This window comes from Sinocyclocheilus grahami, unplaced genomic scaffold, assembly GCF_001515645.1.
Source record: "Sinocyclocheilus grahami isolate Dianchi unplaced genomic scaffold, SAMN03320097.WGS_v1.1 scaffold26.1, whole genome shotgun sequence".
Lineage (NCBI taxonomy): Eukaryota > Metazoa > Chordata > Actinopteri > Cypriniformes > Cyprinidae > Sinocyclocheilus > Sinocyclocheilus grahami.
Window position 1 is genome coordinate 451,504 of NW_015505205.1, and position 18,957 is coordinate 470,460.

General features: G+C 37.4%; 1 protein-coding gene across 2 annotated transcripts in view; it reads left to right on the top strand.

Annotated features, from left to right (window-relative positions):
- Positions 1-457: 457 nt before the first annotated feature.
- LOC107565977 (gamma-aminobutyric acid receptor subunit pi-like) overlaps positions 458-18,957 on the top strand; it is a 27,015-nt gene continuing 8,515 nt past the window's right edge. The window contains exons 1-4 of one of the 2 annotated variants that reach the window (XM_016251331.1): positions 458-565; positions 10,616-10,693; positions 17,664-17,764; positions 18,033-18,100. In XM_016251331.1, the coding sequence (XP_016106817.1) occupies positions 10,641-10,693; positions 17,664-17,764; positions 18,033-18,100 (222 nt within the window). In that variant the 5' untranslated portion in view covers positions 458-565; positions 10,616-10,640. Of the gene's footprint in view, positions 566-2,871; positions 3,102-10,615; positions 10,694-17,663; positions 17,765-18,032; positions 18,101-18,957 lie in introns of those variants that run through there. The other variant, XM_016251325.1, reaches the window with a different exon arrangement.

Consider the following 18,957-nt stretch of genomic DNA (forward strand, 5'->3'; position numbering starts at 1 on the left):
TGAACTTTAAAAAAATAAGGTGCTGTTGATGTTTATTGAAGCTGTTTGATCATTCTAAAACCCTTTTGTTGTAAGCGAGAGTATAGGAGAGCATCCACATTATGTGATTTTTTTAGATTGTACAGTAATTGCTGTCACCTGTCATTGAGCTTTCCTGTCTTTTGCTGTGAGTTTCTTTTATGCTGAACTATACAGCCCCACCCCCTGCTTTGGAGACATTGTTCCTTGCCGTTTAATGACAGAATGAGGAGAAACATTTCCAAGCATCGATCCTGACAACATATCACATCAACTTCCCTTGTTGTTGTAAAGAATTTGTGGAGCCAGTGTAGAGTTGTATATAAAGCACTTCATAAGCTCATCCCTCCTGGGAGCTGGCCAGGGAATGAGGCAGGGTTCGTACATGCTGTTATCAGGCGCTGCGGCAGCAGTGGGTGGCACACAGCTCAGGACACTCAGGGCACTGCTGCCAGTCGAAACCAGACTGTCCTGATACATCCTGCCCTCTCCTGATTCACATTACTCAGAGGCCCAAGCGAGAGCCCTCGCTCTGTCACATCCTTACGTAAGTCTTGAGTTTTTTTTTACCCTATACATGTCAGAATTGGGCTTGAGGCTTTACCATATGGTGCTCTCGCTATCCGCAGTCTATCCGCTACAAAACTTCAACCTTCACAGGAACTCCTGTCCCCCACAATGAAGGAAACTGCCCTGTGTGGTATGGGCAGACAGACAGCAACAGGGATGCCGCTGACATTTTGTCAAGAGAATGGCACAGCATCAAGTATATGGCACGGTGTCCGGGCTTTCCAAGAAGCTGCCAGGACGAGAGTGGGCAGCACTAGATTGCAAAGTGCCTGACAGCTTACTTTCAAGCCTCCTGTGAGCTTAGAATGTTAGAGACCGGTCTTGCCTTGTCGAGATGATGGCATTAGGAGTGCTGTAGGTGTTGATCGAGCAATGTCAGCCAACCTGGGCAGAGTTTTAAACGTCATTTCTTTCCCTCCTCTCCTTCACTCTCTTCTTGACATGTCTCAAGCTAGGGCAGTTAATAATTGATGCAGCTGTTGCCTCAGTTTCTTTTTGCTATTACAGTTGTACCCCACTTATTTTACTGTGGTTCATCTTTTTCCACCTATTTCCTATATGTGTCTTCACAGGAAATGTCCTCAGCTCTTGCACAAGCTAAACAATTTGCATATTTTTAGGCAATTTAAAATGGGTACTTCTTGCCCTTAAACTTTTTCTTCTGCTAAATTATTCACAATTGTCTGCAATTCAAGTGCAATCACTGAAACAACAGTAAAAAAGTACTTGAGTGATTACATGTTTTATATAATTGTATAAAATGTTAAATAAATTATTCATGCTTGCTATAATTAGTTATAATTAGGCTCAGGTTCAACTTAACAGAAGGCATGGCCTCCTACAATTAAAGATTTATCAAACAAAATGAGGAATTGTCCCAGTGGACTACTTGCAGGCAATTAAAACTCAAAACGCAGTGAGTAGTCTGACATCAGGCAGCAACGCAAGAGGCATTTGAATAAAACATTTAATGTACATGTCTTTTTTAGTCACATTTATAAGTTTGGAGTTGACCAGTGGAGCTGACGTCTTGTCTCTCCCCAGAAAGAGCAGTACAGCGAGATATTTTTATTTTATATGGAGAGATATTTTTATTTAGCTTTATTTATGCATATATATATATTCTCTGTTATACTGTATAGATAAGATTGTGAATTTTGTTCTGTATGGTAATGCGTCAGAGCAATTGTCTTTGTTTATTTTGCCATCCATTAAATTTACACGATTAATGTCTTGCCTGTTTTAATGTGGTGTAGTTTTTGTCCCAAGTCACGCTTCATACTGAATAATGAACTTCTCTGTTCTGTTCTCATGGGGTGATATACTAAAGGACATATATAAATGTCTTGAGTGGGAGTGTTGCGGGAAGCCTTCACTGCTTGTATTTGCATGAGCGAGCAGAGAACTTTTTGGACAGGAACAGCATAGCGTTTGGCATGCAACCCTGAAACAATTTTTCATTCTGCAACATTGTGGGAGGATCCTATTTGAATGCATCTTGTGTAATGTTTGATCCGACAGGCAACATGCTGATGTGCATAGATTTGCAGTCAATTAGCTTTGGCACCAACGGACTTGCAGGTGTTTGATGAAGATAGATCAGAGAAGATATGCTGTTTTCAACCACAAATAAGTTCTGGGCTTTTTTTTAATATAGCTAGTTAAGTTACCTTCTCAGAACTTCAATAGCCTACAGCCAAACGTACAATGATCTGCACACATTTTCAGCTCTGAAATATACCATGAAAACATCCATCAGTTTCAAAAGGAAATCTCTTACAATCAGATATATGTGCCTATTGGCAGTTAGATGTTGGAGAGCAGTAGTAAGTGGGTTTATTATGAAGACCTGCCAGTTCTGTGGGTGCTAGAACTGGAGCTTCCCCCAAAATTGCAGCATCCAACCTCTAACAACCCACTAGAAGAAGTGAATGCAATACCGCATTATTCCCTAGAGTGCTCTGGTATAATCCATAAATGATGCAATGTCAAACATTTCTTATTTGCCAGGGGTAAGTGGGCGAGCATGTGAAAATACAATTTCATGCCTCAAAGGAAATAACCTCTTGGTCAAAGTGACATGACATATAAAGAAAGAGATGACAGACAGGGGTTGCTTACATACGGCATAAATAGCCTATGGAGATAAGTAGTATGATGTGCCTATGTGATAATTACATGCCACTGTGATTCAATGTATATTTTCCAAACATGTGAGATGCCACTTTCCAAGCCTGTTCCCTCCAATCACCACTGAATCATCACTGATAGGTTCTTCTCCTATGAGCACAGCGCAGAATGTGTCTGGGATGCAACCAGTAGTTTAGAGGGACTGCTGTGAAGTAGTTGCGCATCACTGACGGACTCCAGCGCCTTGAAAACCGCTGAAAGTCACGTTTTTTTCCCATTCAAAGAACTAAATGGCTCGGACGTACAACCGATACAACATATGTAGATGAGTGATTCGATATTCTAAGCGTTTGGGAAATGCAAACGATTGCCCGGCTGTAAATGTAAGTACGCAGTAAGCCACATGTGATATAATGTACGTTTATGAATTTCAATTAAATATTTTGACATGTGAAAACATGCAAAGCTGTACGATAGATTGCACGGTTATGTTTAACATATCGTTTATTAAAAAAGCGAAACAATGTTTGTTGTTTAAATCCGTCGATTTTGAAAACTGTGTTTAATTAGAAGACGCTAACCAGTTTGAAACCCGCTTCTTTTATATTACAGAGGACGGATTGTGTTGCTATAATACATTTAAATTGCGTTTTATAATTAATGTGGATAGTTTGAATGTATATTTTGTTTGTGTTTGTCACTGCGACAGATTATAAACACGGGTCAAATTTAACCCTTTCAGCCTTGAACTAAGTTCAATGGTCACAACAAATATGACCATGCTTTATTTCTACTCTAAATCCTGGCATACATTATAATTAATAAAAATATCAGTTCATAATGTTTTATAGTTTTTATACTAAAAGTTTGGGTTAGGTCGAATTATTAATTTGAGTGTCAGTGTCTCACGTGTTCCTGTTTGCCCTAATTTGGTTCTTCCTGTGTCCTGTCTTCATTGGTTTCATTTATGTCCAGCTGTGTTTGATTAATTAGTTCATTTGCTCCCAGGTGTGTCCCATTGGTGTCTGTTCATTTAAACCCTGTGTTTCCCAGTGTTTCCTGTCTGCTGTTAAACATCTTCCATGAGTTCTCCATTGCTGATTCTATTAAATGCCATGTCAAAGTGTTCTCCAGTGTCTCCTCGTTCCAATCCTCCCTGAGTGGAGTGTGACACAGTGCATACATTTGTTTTTGAATACTTTTTTTTTTTGACAGGTATGGTTTGAAAATATTAAGATTCAAATTGATTGAAGATTGCATTAAAATGCATTATAGGCGCATTATAAGTGAAGTCACGTGTCTGTTTTGCCTTTTGCTTGTATGTAGACTTCACTGTTCATTACAGTGAATATCCAGAAAAAATAATTACAAAACAGTGACATGAATGCAGCTTTAAGCTATATTGTATAGTTTTTATATGCCATATTTTTATGCACTGTCACAATGCTTAATTTCATTAGAAGATTACTTTGTAGTAAAAAAAGGGATGTGCACTGGAACGAATACTGTGTCTTAACAGGTTAAGAAGGCACAGAGTTACATTAAGTCCCTTGAATTGAGATTATACTGACATCCTCAAGTGACATGAAGGCTTATTGGTAGTGATCACTGTTTGTTGCTATCCATTACTGTAGACTGTGGCCTAAAAAACCAATGAGAAACTGCAGATTTCCATCTCGCGATTAGCTGAGGGTTTAAGGCTAAGCTCTCCATTGGTTTTCAAATCAGCATGTTCTCTGTTGGTAAATGATCAGTTGTGTTGAAAGCTGTTTATCTTGGGTGCCATGAGATGCCCAGATAATCTCTATCGAAGGCAGGATGATATTTACCCTGTACAAAACCCCCCCTCTCTCTTCCACATCCATATTTTATTATTTACAATATTCTGATGAGATGATTTCCCTGTTACATCATACACACAAATAAACAGCAAAAAATAAACAGATCTTTATTCAGTAAATTATATGACCAACAAAGGCTTTATAAAATAAAATGGTTCACGTTATGCTTCTGTTTTGCTTTCATGATTAATTCAGAAGGTTCTCGTGGAGATATTTTTAAGTTAGTCAAAGAACAGTAATTGGACCTTGCCGTTGCGAGATACAGAAATCAGTCATTCACTGACCTAGATTCTCGCTGAGATATCTTGTGATTGAAGTCAATATAGCAAGAAGGTGAGCAATAAAGAAAATAGCTGAGACTCTTTGCTTTGTAGATGGATGTAGCTTAGCACTGTCAGACCAGCCCTCAGGTCTCCTAATTATACTACAATTCAAAAGTGAAAAGGAGACAGTAAGATATTTTTTGGGGAAAAAATAGAGAATACTTTTATTCAGCAAGGATAAGGAAATTAAATGGTCAAAAGTGACAGTAAGGACATTTTAATGTTACAAATGGTTTATAATTTAAACAAATGGTGTTCTTTTGAAAGTTTCTGTTCTTGAGGCACAGTTTTAACAAAAAAAAAAGTTTTCAGCATGGGTAATAATAGGCAATGTTTCTTGTGCCAAAATTCAGCATGTTTGAATGATTATGAAGGATTATGTGACACTGAAGACTGGAAAAGTGCATTGCTGACAATTCAGCTTTGCCATTACAGGAATAAATTAGATTTTAAAATATTTAAAACTAGAAAACAGATGGGGGTTTTCAGCCTTGGAGAGTATAAGAATGGAACCTTGTTTCAGCAATGGAATTAAAAGGAAAAAAGGTAATTGTGTCATTTTATCTCATAATTAAGACTGTTAAGATATAAACTTTTTCTGAGCAAATTCTGAGCAAAAAGTCAATATTATGAGACATTCTGAGGGAAAAAAAGGCAGAATTGCAAGATGTAAACTCAGAATTATGACAAAAAAGGCGAAATCGCGAGATGTAAACTTAAAATTGCAAGAACAAAATAAGAATTCTGGGTTTATATCTTGCAATTATGGATTTTTCCTCTAGAATTCTGAGTTGTGAGAAAAAAGTCTGAATTGTGAGATAAAGTCAGTATTACCTTTTGTTTAAGAGTTTCAAAAACATAAAAAAAATCGTACTGATCCCAAACATTGGAATGGTACTAATATTACACTAGAAAGTCAAGAGGGCAAAGCACTGTATCTGTAGCGCTGGAGACAAAAAACCCATGACCAACACCGCATTCCCAGCTTCAGGCCTTCTCGATTTCCTGGAAAGGTTGCTAAACATGTCCAGTCTACCCTTCCCGTGGGGTCCTCCCTATCAAGGTAGAATACACAGCCACAGCCATATCACCCTGCAGCCCAAGACTGGTCACCCACTGAAGCTAAGCAGGGTTGAGCCTGGTCAGTACCTGGATGGGAGACCTCCTCGGAAACTAGGTTGCTGTTGGAAGAGGTGTTAGTGAGGCCAGCAGGGGGTGCTCACCATGTGGTCTGTGTGGGTCCTAACGCCCCAGTATAGTGATGGGGACACAGACACTATACTGTCAAAAAGCACCGTCCTTCGGATGAGATGTTAAACTGAGGTCTTGATGCTCTGTGGTCATTAAAAATCCCATGGCACTTCTCGTAAAGAGTAGGGGTGTAACCCCAGTGTCCTGGCCAAATTGCCGCCACTGGCCCTTGTCTATCATGGCCTCCTAATAATAAATGATTGGCTCTATGACTCTCTCTCCTATCCATCTGTAGCTGGTGTGTGGTGAGCGCACTGGTGCCGTTGTCCTGTGGCTGCCGTCGCATCATCCAAGTGGATGCTGCATACTGGTGGTGGTTGAGGAGAGACCCCCCACATGATTGTAAAGCACTTTGGGTGTACAGCAATGCACAATAAAGCGCTATATAAATGCATCATTCATTCATTCAAGGTCCAGACCTCATGGAAGATGTCATCTGTCACTCTAAATGAGTGACACCTCAGTCTTAAGGTCAGGATCCTCCGAGCAGCCACTGACTCACAAACCACTAGGGTAGGAACGAGAGAGAAGAGAACAGCTTTTGCAATGCATGAGAAGACTATATGTGTGTGGGAAGACTGTACTTTTCATGCATGCAGGTACAAATAAGTCAGGAAACATCAAGATTTTCTCCAAGTGAGGATGTGTCAACTTGTGCTTACAAAAATTAAAGGGATCGTTCACCTAAAAATAATTCCGTCATCATTTACTCATCTTTATGATGTTCCAAACCTGTATGAATTACTTTCTTCTGAGGAATATAAAAGAATATTATTTTAAGAGCATTTCATCTGTGTGGACCCCGTTGACTTCTATTAAACAATTCAAAATGGTCTTTAGAAAACCTGTTTTGTGTTCCACAGAAGAAGGAAAGCCATACAGGTTTGGAATGACATTATTTGGAGGTAAAATATCCCTTTAAGACATTTTCTGTAATTTGTACCTCAGTTTGACTTTCACCAAGAAATATGCACTTGTGGTAACTTGCTTTACCATTGTCAGGAACAGCGGTACTTATTCTGCTTATTCCACCTCCTCCACAATCCATCATGAAGAGCTGATGAGTAGAAAAGAGACAGGAGTGTTAAAATAAAAATAAATTAATTAAATGTATGTGGAGCAATCTGGATGTAATAGCTCTGACAGGCAGAATGGAAGAACATCTCAGTGTGTTTTTTGTTTGTGATGGTTTGTTTAAAACATTATTCATTAAACATTAATCTGGGTCAACAGATTTTTTCCATGCTAACAACATGACAGTTTTGTGTTTGTTTGGTCATGTCTACACGATTCCATGATATTAAAGGGGTCATATGATGCGATTTCAATTCTTCCTTTCTCTTTGGAGTGTTACAAGCTCTTGGTGCATAAAGAAGATCTGTAAAGTTGCAAAGACTAAAGTCTCAAATCCAAAGAGATATTCTTTATAAAAGTTAAGAGTCACCCACGCCTACCTAAAACGGCTCGTTCTAACACGCCCCCACATATCTACCTCACTGTGTGGGAAGATTTGCATAACGCTGCCCAAATGTTCACGCAAAGAAAGAAGGCGTAACTTTTATGCTCGCTGTAGTATTGTTGCCGCCGCCGCCGCCATGTCGTGAAGGCGCTGTGTGTTTCGTTGTGAAAGTGAAACTAATTTGTTTGGCCTTCCAAAAGATATCCGCTTCGTCATGCCTGGAGCTGATCCGTGCTGGTCGCTGAGGAAATGCATCAACTTCACACTGTGGATCGCCGGATCGACTTCCACCATGGATGAAGCGGAGTCCAGCCCGGGGTCGTCACATGTGGTTGCCATAAGCCCGCCCGCCGCCGCTCACTCTATAGACCTCCGGCCTCCACTCACTCTAGCCCGCCATGTGTTTCGTTGTGAAAGTGAAACTACTTTGATTGGCCTTCCAAAAAAGGACACGACTAGAAATCAGTGGTTAAGTTGTATTTACAACACTGTTCCAGAACAGTACAACCCAAATATTCAGATGTGTCCAGCGCATTTTATGGAGGACTCTTTCCTGATCCTGCTAGAGTAGACTACAATGCCGGCTGTTCTGGCTCACAGACTGTAAGTATTGTAAGTACTGTTAGTTTTTTTTATTTAAAGAATTTGCCACTGACAATTCAAACGCGAGTTTTGAGCAGTGTAGAGTAGCACTTGTTGTTTGTAATTTCTCCGATCACAAATGCAGACATGGTTTTATGTTTACGCGGCGCAATGCAACGCAACGCGTTAATGTTTTTGTCTCGTCGCTCCGGCCAGACATGGCATCACAGTATGGCAAGGGGCGTAACATTTCCGTCACACGCTTGAGGTATTCGGCTAATCACAATGCACTGGATAGCTAGCCAATCAGAGCACACCTCGCTTTTCAGACCAATGAACTTTGTAAAAATCGACACGTTTCAGAAAGGCGGTTATAGGTTATAGGTTTTTTTAACCTTAAACCTCATAAACACATTTCATTACACCAAATACACAAAATAATATTCTTTTTAGCAACATCATATGACCCCTTTAATATATCTTGACTGCTTTCAATAGCACTATCCATGCGATCGAAAACTAAAGCATTTTTGCTTCTTCCTGCACATTGAGTGTTTATGAACACAGGCTTCAGGGCAGACGTCTGTTGTCTCAAGCTCATTGTCACAGCTGCACACAGATTGCAATGGTGCTGGAAGACTGAGCAAAGAATCACAGACTATGTTTGCCATCAAGGCTCAAAATAGACATCAAGAAGATAAAAAGTAGCTCTGAAATATAGGGCCAGCTAAAAGCTGTTATTTACAAGACCGAAAGGTGTAGAGCCAAATGAACAGTATTCAAAAATGAGGGGATTGAGAATAATTTTAAAATCTAAATACTACTTATACTGTTGTATCTTGTCATCTTTGTGTAGTTGGGGATCACATAGCTAAAGTGGTTTTACATAATTCCCTGGAAATATGCACAGTTTATATCGAGTTTTATGTCACCATCAGTAAATCTGTTGTGAGAGTGTTAACTTTCAGAATCCAAACTCACTTTCCAGCAAAAAAACATTTTTTTAAAACCTAGCTGCAAAAACAGCTCGATGAAGTCGGTTGGGTGATTCGAAATTTGGGTCGTTGATGTCATGCAAATTAGTTATTTGTAACAGCTGGCAACCTACATTTTTTTGCAGTGATTATGGGTGATATTATATGTAAGGTAAAAAAAAACCGTGACCCTTAAGGGAACTTTCCATTTTATAGTTTTGCAAACAATGTTAATTTTGAATGTTCTCTTAACATTCTGAAACAAGTAACATTTAAATAAGGTTATTAGAACATCCAGCTAAAAGTTTTCAGAAATAAAACATTCCATAGACGATGCATAACTAACATTTTTGTGCTAACATTAAGAACATTAGTGAAAACCATAACTCTGATCAACCCTACTATCAACATTACTGGACGAACGTTTTTAACTTTCAGAATCCAAACTCACTTTTCAGCAAAAAAACATTTTTTTAAAACCTAGCTGCAAAAACAGCTCGATGAAGTCGGTTGGGTGATTCGAAATTTGGGTCGTTGATGTCATGCAAATTAGTTATTTGTAACAGCTGGCAACCTAAATTTTTTTGCAGTGATTATGGGTGATATTATATGTAAGGTAAAAAAAAAAACGTGACCCTTAAGGGGAATCACAGACTATGTTTGCCATCAAGGCTCAAAATAGACATCAAGAAGATAAAAAGTAGCTCTGAAATATAGGGCCAGCTAAAAGCTGTTATTTACAAGACCGAAAGGTGTAGAGCCAAATGAACAGTATTCAAAAATGAGGGGATTGAGAATAATTTTAAAATCTAAATACTACTTATACTGTTGTATCTTGTCATCTTTGTGTAGTTGGGGATCACATAGCTAAAGTGGTTTTACATAATTCCCTGGAAATATGCACAGTTTATATCGAGTTTTATGTCACCATCAGTAAATCTGTTGTGAGAGTGAACTGGATTCCAACATTAAAACATTTTTAAGGGATTATTTCACTCGTTGCTCTGGGATTATGCATCAGAGTGCACATTTTCAGTGGTTAAATTTATACATACAGGCCTGAGGTTAAAGATTTCAGAAGACAAATGTATCAAAGTTTCACAAATAATTCACAAGTATTTGAAATTTGCTATTGAAAATCCTTTTTCCATATATTTTCCTATCTCCATCGGTTACCTCAAAATTTGTCTTAAAATATGCTGCGAGCAGTATGAAGCCTTTATTTTTAAGGGTATCGCCTTATAACGTAAATCAAAATTTGAGTAAGTGGTATATTTCTGTCACTAAACAGTCCCTAGACACACTTAATGTGCATTGAGAAAACCTGCCCTAATTTTGCCTGGATCATCAAGCTAAAATGCTGAGCGCTGGTTCTAACTGCAAAATTTGTCCGTAATGCTTAATCTCTGTGTACAAATCTGTTGAATCTCTACATAATCTCTCCATTCTTTGTCTCTCATTTCTCAGTCAGACGTGAAACGCTCAAGCAGCCATGCATTTGTGCTGCTCTGTGGGCTCTTTGCTCCTCCTCCTTTTCATCAGCAGGTAAGAAACTCCCGGTGGCTTATTATGAACTCACTTTTGCTATTCCAACACTCATTACTGCCATATGGCTAGCTAAATATGACTGCATCCTACACTGTTTATTGCTTTTGTGTCGTTCCCCCTTAATTTATTTGTGTCTCAAAAACTTGTAGAGTGTAGGATGTGCATTCACTTCTGTAGTGACTTTGTAGAGTTGATAAACACGATGTTTCTCAACGCTCACAGGAAAGCCGAGGCGGAAAGCCCATTTTTGTCAACAAGTTCTCCCGGGTGATAAGCTCTCGGAGTGACATCTTTTCCGAGATGACAAGCCGGGTATAATTTAGGTTTTACTCTTTTGGCAACAAATAAAAGACTATATGCCTTAAGTATCCATTCACACCGGATTATGTGGGCTTGGTGAAAGGTGTAACTAAAAGAAGGATAGAATTATAGCTAATCCTTGTAGACTTTTGGGTGAGCCTGAATGAGACTGTCGGAGTCAATGTACGGGTTACAGATGGAAATAACAGCCCTCGTATCGTGTCTCCTCTCTGTTTTGCCTGTTCGAGCTTATCTTTCCATGCAGCAGTACAGTAGCTGCAATGCTTACGCGATTACTGGTGACAGTGTAGAGACAAGGCACGTCGATTTACTGGAACGGCCACTGCTCAGCCATGTTCAATGAGAGTTCAGGCAGATTCCATTTAATGAGATATGCATCTCATCGTCGATGCTGGTATTCTGGCCTGACCTTTGAAATTTGATGGGAAGATGTAGAACCTGGTCAGAACGACTCAAAAGATCAAAGGAGGATGTTGAGGAAGTGTGCCAACATCAATTCACCTCACCATCTGCTTTCCCCCACCCCCTTCCTGTCCTCCTTTCCCCTCCAATCTCCAGTCTCTCTTTCTGGCAAGCTGGGAGACTTTAGTGGGTGTACATATAGTTTGGCCAGGAATTCAGCTTCCATCACATAACAAACCACAACAACAAGAGCCATACCTCCTTTTTGGGTTCTTAGAGCTTAGCACATGAAGAGGAGGAGGAAGGCTTAATCTTGCAAAGGGACCTGTAATGTTTTTGTTTGTTGAAATCTAAAACTACTGGTTTGAGGTGCATATATAGACCCAATAGTGTTTAGGTGGATTTTAAAGGGCCATGCCATAAAAATGTTCCTTGATCTTTTTAGATAAAAGAGCTTGAGGTACTGTGAAATCATACTGTTAACTTTCAGAATCCAAACTCACTTTCCAGCAAAAAAACATTTTTTTAAAACCTAGCTGCAAAAACAGCTCGATGAAGTCGGTTGGGTGATTCGAAATTTGGGTCGTTGATGTCATGCAAATTAGTTATTTGTAACAGCTGGCAACCTACATTTTTTTGCAGTGATTATGGGTGATATTATATGTAAGGTAAAAAAAAACCGTGACCCTTAAGGGAACTTTCCATTTTATAGTTTTGCAAACAATGTTAATTTTGAATGTTCTCTTAACATTCTGAAACAAGTAACATTTAAATAAGGTTATTAGAACATCCAGCTAAAAGTTTTCAGAAATAAAACATTCCATAGACGATGCATAACTAACATTTTTGTGCTAACATTAAGAACATTAGTGAAAACCATAACTCTGATCAACCCTACTATCAACATTACTGGACGAACGTTTGGTCATACTTTCAGAGAACCTTGCCAAATATTAGCCGAGAATGCTCCTTCTTAGCTGGGATTGTCCCGGTTCACTCAAGGAGCACTGGAACGAAGCAGCGGGGAGATGAAGAGTAATGCAAATCAAAAGGTTTTAATGAAAGCACGCTGGGGATACAGGGACCACTGGAGACATCAAGCACACAAAAATGACATTTAATAGCAGACGCCAAACACTAGGAAACACAGGGTTTAAATGACTAGAAACTAATGGGACACACCTGGGAACAATAGGAACTAAACTGGGAACGCCTGCACTAAATGATCATACACAGGAGCAGGAAGGACCAAATAAGGGCATAAACAGTGACAGAGCATGTGGGGGAGGAAAACACACACAAAACACGGAACAAAGTCTGACAGGGATAAAGTGAAAGCATAAAACATAAAATAATTCTAAACTGCATTTACTGTATACACAAATAATTAAAATGTTTTGCATATATGACTGGTCAACCCAATTCAATGACTGTGTCTCTCTCTCTCGTTCTTCTCTCACTCACTCTCTCTTGAACACCCATGTGTATTAAATAAGCCTATAAAATGCAATCTGCCATTGCCCAAATTTGTTAGTGACTTTATGAAAAACAAGCTCAAAGTTGCTTATAGTAAGCGGACATGGCAATAATGTTGGAGGGTTTAGGATTAGGCAAAGAAAAGAGGTGTTTCACATGCCTGTTTAGTTTCAAGATTCAGTGAGAGGCTGAAATGGGCACAAAAAACTAAAATGTTATTTGGCACAAAAAATGTACTAACATTATAATTGGACCTTGGAGAAAAATATTTATAATATGACCCTTTTAAATGTTATTTCAAAGAAAACTCCCCATGATTGAAGTTATATTTTATAGGTCAGTTGGCAGAGATCTGTAGAAACATATAAATATACTGTAGGACTGTTTTGTAGATGAGAATCACTGCTGAATGATCTATTTTAAAAGCCATATTTAATGCATGAACCCGCAGTATAGTAAGCATTAATTTCTTTGACACACACTTCTGGGTAAACCAGACTAGATCCAAACCAAATCAGAGTGGTGAAAATAATTAGGTCATCATCACTCTGAACTCACTAGTTTCAATAAACACATTGCCCGGCAAGCTTGCTTGCGTATTTATTTATTTATTTGGTTTATTGCTGTTTCAGACTGTTTTCTATCAGTTTAAAAACATTCAAACTTAAATTATTTTCTGCACAAACTTTCTGGGGTTGTTTAATATTTCAGTGCTGGACAAGGTCTCCCAGTTACTCTATGAGAGAGAGAGTTTGCGATGTTGGGGCTCATATCTCATATGACCACTGATGTGTGTAGACGGGGGGATGGAGTTGATACAAGCTTGAGAAACTGTCTCTGCGGACCAAAGCAGAAACATTTGGGGAGACAGTCCTGCTAGGAGAGCTTTTTCTCCATACACAACACGTCAGTCAGCCTGAGAGACGTGGCTGAATTTAGTCTCAAGGTTGGATCAGAACTAAGAAAGAAAATGTATAAAGGTAAAAAAAAAAATTATAACACCAAATTTAACACACCTGCTCCCCATTCACACCTGAGACCTTGTAACACTAATGAGTCACATGACACGGGAGAGAAAATTTTCACTTAGGGGTGTACTCACTTTTGTGGCCAGCAGTTTAGATATTAATGACTGTGTGTTGAGGTATTTTGAGGGGACAGCAAATTTACACTGTTATACAAGATGTACACGCACTACTTTACATTGTAGCAAAGTGTCATTTCTTCAGTGTTGTCACATGAAAAGATATAATAAAATATTTACAAAAATGTGAGGGGTGTACTCCCTTCTGTGAGATATTGTGTATATATATATATATATATATATATATGGAAACATTTAGCTCTAAAGAATCCGTTCAAAATACATATTCAGAATTTATTTATCATAATGACATCCTGGTTCCTGGACATCCTGGCATGGCTTTTTTCATGCAAAACACTTACTGCCAATTATGATGTTTTTTTATTAAGATTTATTAATCGTATTTATTAAATTTATTGTGTGTCTCCATCATATTTTGCAGTTTTCTGCAAAATGAAAATAAATGTATATGTAATTTTGTTTTATATTTAATTTAATGCATTTACATTAAACAATACTGTTTATATCACTTGGCTAAAAAACAATCCTAATCTTAATAAATCCTAATGCTAGTTATTAAAACCAACTTGTAAAACATATTTCCACTAGGTTTACTTGTAACATTTGTAATAATAGTTACTTTTCACACTACGAGTTAAATTTAAGTTCTTCAAGTCCATCTTGAGAACTGCATTTCAGTCCAATGCAGTGAATTGTATTCAATCTGGTCATTAAATTTAGTAGCATGGTTCAATATGTTCATTAAAATATATGATTTAAAAGAAGCATTTGTTTTACACATCGAACAAAATTCATAACAATATAGAAGTAAAATAAATTGCAAGCACATCAGCCATTTCATATTTCACATAAAGAGTCAAAGCATGTAACAAATTAATATCAATACAATGTTAAATGCCTATAAGAGTATAATGGATGCTTATCAGCTGCCACAGTTAGCAGAGAAAAACGGTCTACCCAGCATTCACAGACCAATAACCCAGCATTCCCTCACACATGACCTGGACTTCAGCCTGAAGGTGGCAGCAAAAAAAAAAGTGTTGCCTTCTAACACTCAAAATTTCTAATCTTACTAAATAGACAAGTCTGGCACACAATCACTCTTTTTTTATTTTCGTTCAGTTCCATTTAGAAGAAGTTTGTTTGATTTAAAATTCACACAGCTTAAGATGAAACAACACAAATGGCATTGCTTTGATGATATGGCTATTTTTTTATTTAACCCAAATTACCTGTTTTCCTCACATGACAGAATACTAAATTCTTTTATAGAATTATTGAGCCCCCAAAGGTAAAACTCCATCCTGATTTTCTGACTAGCATGAACGACCAAGCGTAAGTGTATAATTTTTCTTTTGTCACACTAGTGTCAGAATTGCAAAAATATTGCAAAAATAATGACAGTTTGCCATTGGTCAGATTGTCAGATAGTCCCACCCCCAAAGTCACGTCATTGGTTGAGCCAGTGTTGCTGTGTCGGGATGCTTAAACAAACACCACAGAGACACAGTGTTACACATTTTGAGGGGGAAAACAACCTACAAATGGCTTACTTTTAGCTGTCTCTGCTTATTAAGCTGAGATAAGAGAAAATATCGTAACATCAAAAAATGGCACAGTTCAGCTTTATCATGTGGCATGTGGAGTCAGACTTCATCAAGAAAAGCATCCTGAAAAACAGACATTCTGAAACGCTAGCTGTGCTTACCAGTGAAAATAGCTATACATCATGTAAAAAGTTTTTTTTCTACCAAGTTTGCAGTGATGCAGAACATGATCAGATGTGTCTGAGAGGTGAAAAATGTTTTCCAACTGCCTTATATGTTTAGAGGGGGTAATGTAGAGGCAGTGACCTGCATGGTTCACTTCTTTTTTTATTGATTTTTTTTATTTTTAGATTTTAGTAACAGTTTAATGAGAGTAATAATAGAGCCATCATGTCAATGACCTAGAGCTCTCCGTCTGTCTTCCAAACACTCTCTGTGTCTCTCACACTCTCTCACCATCTGTCTCACTTCCTCTCTTTTGATCTTTCCCAGTCTTTTTTCTTCATACATGTATGTGTGTGCATTTTAGCATGCAAAATTCTGTACATCATATGGGTGAAAATGTCAGAAAAATGTCTCATACCTTATACAGTGAGTGTTTCTGGCAAACCTGATTTTGAAAATCATGTTTATATTGAATTAGGTTTAAGTCAATAGCCTATACAGAATGGATTTTTCCTCATACTGTTTTATTTATTTATTTTGCAAATTATATTTGGGGGTCAGTGAAATAATTTAATGTTTTTGAAATAAAAATATAATGCTCTTATGCTCACTATGGCTGCATTAATTTGACCAAAAATACAGTAAACACAGCAGTATTGTGAAATATTATTAATATATATTTATATCATACATTTAAATTTTCAGCAGCCATTACGCCAGTCTTCAGTGTCACATGAATTTTCAGAAATTATTCTAATAAGCTTAAGTTTATGAAGACACATTTCTTATTATTATCTTATTTCTTATTTCTTTCATATTATTATTAATGTTGAAAACAGTTGGGCTGCTTAATATTTCTTTGGAAGCCTTTTATGATGTTCAAAAACATCATTTATTTGAAATAGTAAAATAATGGTACCATAATGGTATGCTTTTGTACCATTTTAAACATCTTTACTGTCTTTAATCATCATCTTTAATCATCATGTATTTCATAATGTTCTAACATTTGATTTGTCCATCTTTTATTTTAATGACTGCAGCACTCGAGTTGCATGAACTCCACAAGTTTGTCAAATCTGATGACTGAGGGTTTCAGTATAATTTGTGAATGAGCCAAAGAGCATCTTGAGATTCAGTGAAAGCAAAAACACTGCATAAATCAGTCACATATAAGTCAATATCGCAAATCTTCTTTGATTAGAGATCTAAAACTTCTGCACAATCTTAAATATTTCCAATTCTTTTTACATCAGAATGTTTTGTTGCTCTAATTGTTTCATTGTAACTCCCTAAACATTCTATTTATGTCCATTTTGAATCTCAGATATCCAATGTACACTCAAACTTTTGGACCTGACTGTATGTATTTATAGAAGAAGAAGAATATTGTATAGGTGATGTCTGAGAGAGCTACAGAAGGGACAGAAGAGATCTGCCGCAGTAAAAATCCACGTGTACCTCTGTCCTCCTGCTGTGCTTGGCCCACAGTACTTGTTTCTGTTCATTCTAGAATATTTATAAGGGTATTGTTTAGTGTCAACCAAGCAGGTTTTTTCCTCAGACGTCTCTTGAAGTATTTCCTACATGTGCTGCTGTGCTCTGTGGGGTTGTTACCCTGAAGCTGAATAATATCTGAAGCTCATGGGCCTTTTACACTGTAGAAACAGAGGCTTCGCTCTGCGGGAAAGAACACAATCGCTTCTACCATCGCTGAGGATGTTCAAATCGCACACGCCACAGTCAGCAGCAGTGCTTTAATGAGAGAAAATATGAAGCCTAAAAATACAGTGTTTCAAATCTAGGTCATAAGTTATTGGCAATTAAGTCCACATGATCAAAACATGCCTTGGCTCGGTGGAAGTAACATTGCCTTTCTGCACTGACTTGTGGAATATTGAGTGCTTAATGTGTGTGTATTTGTGTGTTTTGTGTTCTGCTGTTTTTACAGGAGCATGGATGGCTCTGTCGCCAGCACAGAGGAGATCTTGCCTCCCACCATTCAGAAACTGATGAAGGGATACAACAAGTACCTTAGGCCATTCTTTGGCAGTACGATGATCAAAGCTTTTACGTTTACACAAACTATTATCTTGCATAAGTGGATTTTTATCTTCTCTTAAAGTCCTATCATCATCAACAACTGCAATTAAAACAAATGTAAACTCAGTGGAAATGCTCCGGGCTTGAGTTGATGCAGTCCACTCTTGTAACGCATGTAAATTTAGATCCTTTTATTGCTGTCTTTCTCTGTTAGCAGTGTTGTCACTCTGTAGTGAATGCAGTGCATGCTGTTGTTTTTTTTGTTTTTTTTCTTCAGATGGGCCTGTTACTGTAGGAATGAGTCTGGATATCGCCAGCATAGACACCATATCAGAAATCAACATGGTAAGATACTCTTACACACCACAAGTATCCAAATACCAAAATATTCTATTTTTCTGTAAATGTTTACTTTAAAGCGTAAACAACTAATAAGAAAGCATAATGACAAATTCTTTATTTGTATCTGAGGTGATGAAAAGAAGAAATCTTAATAAAAAAAAATGTAGTTTATAATGAAAATGCTAAGTTATTAGAAATGTCATTTTAGTATTCATGTTGCTTTCATGTATTTAAAAAAAGTACATACCCTTTTGGAAAAAAAAGTTGAAAATTTCAGTTGTTTGCATGTTTTATTCATGCATACATTTTTTTTAAATGTTGACCTTGTAAAATTTTACTTAAAATATCATAACTTGATCTCCTGGTGAAACAAGTAATACAATATTTTCCTTACACTTTAAATACACAATGATAATGATAATTATTTTTAGTTTTGAATTATGAAAATTTATGTGATTCCATTTATAATAATATAATATAAAATAATATAATACAGTGGTGTGAAAAAGTGTTGGCTGATCCTGATTTCTTATTTTTTTGCATGTTTGTCACACTTTAATGTTTCAGATCATCAAACAAATTTAAATATTACACAAAGATAATGCAAGTAAATACAAAATGCAGTTTTTAAATGATGATTTCATTTATTAAGGGAAAAAAGCTGTCCGAACCTATATGGCCCTATGTGAAAAATGAATTGCCCCCTCTTGTTAAATCATGAAAGAACTGCAATTAACCACATTCTTTTAGAAAGCTGAGTTAAATTTCACTAGCCACACGCAGGCCTGATTACTGCCAGACCTGTTGAATCAAGAAATCACTTAAACAGAACCTGTCTGACAAAGTGAAGCATGCTTAAA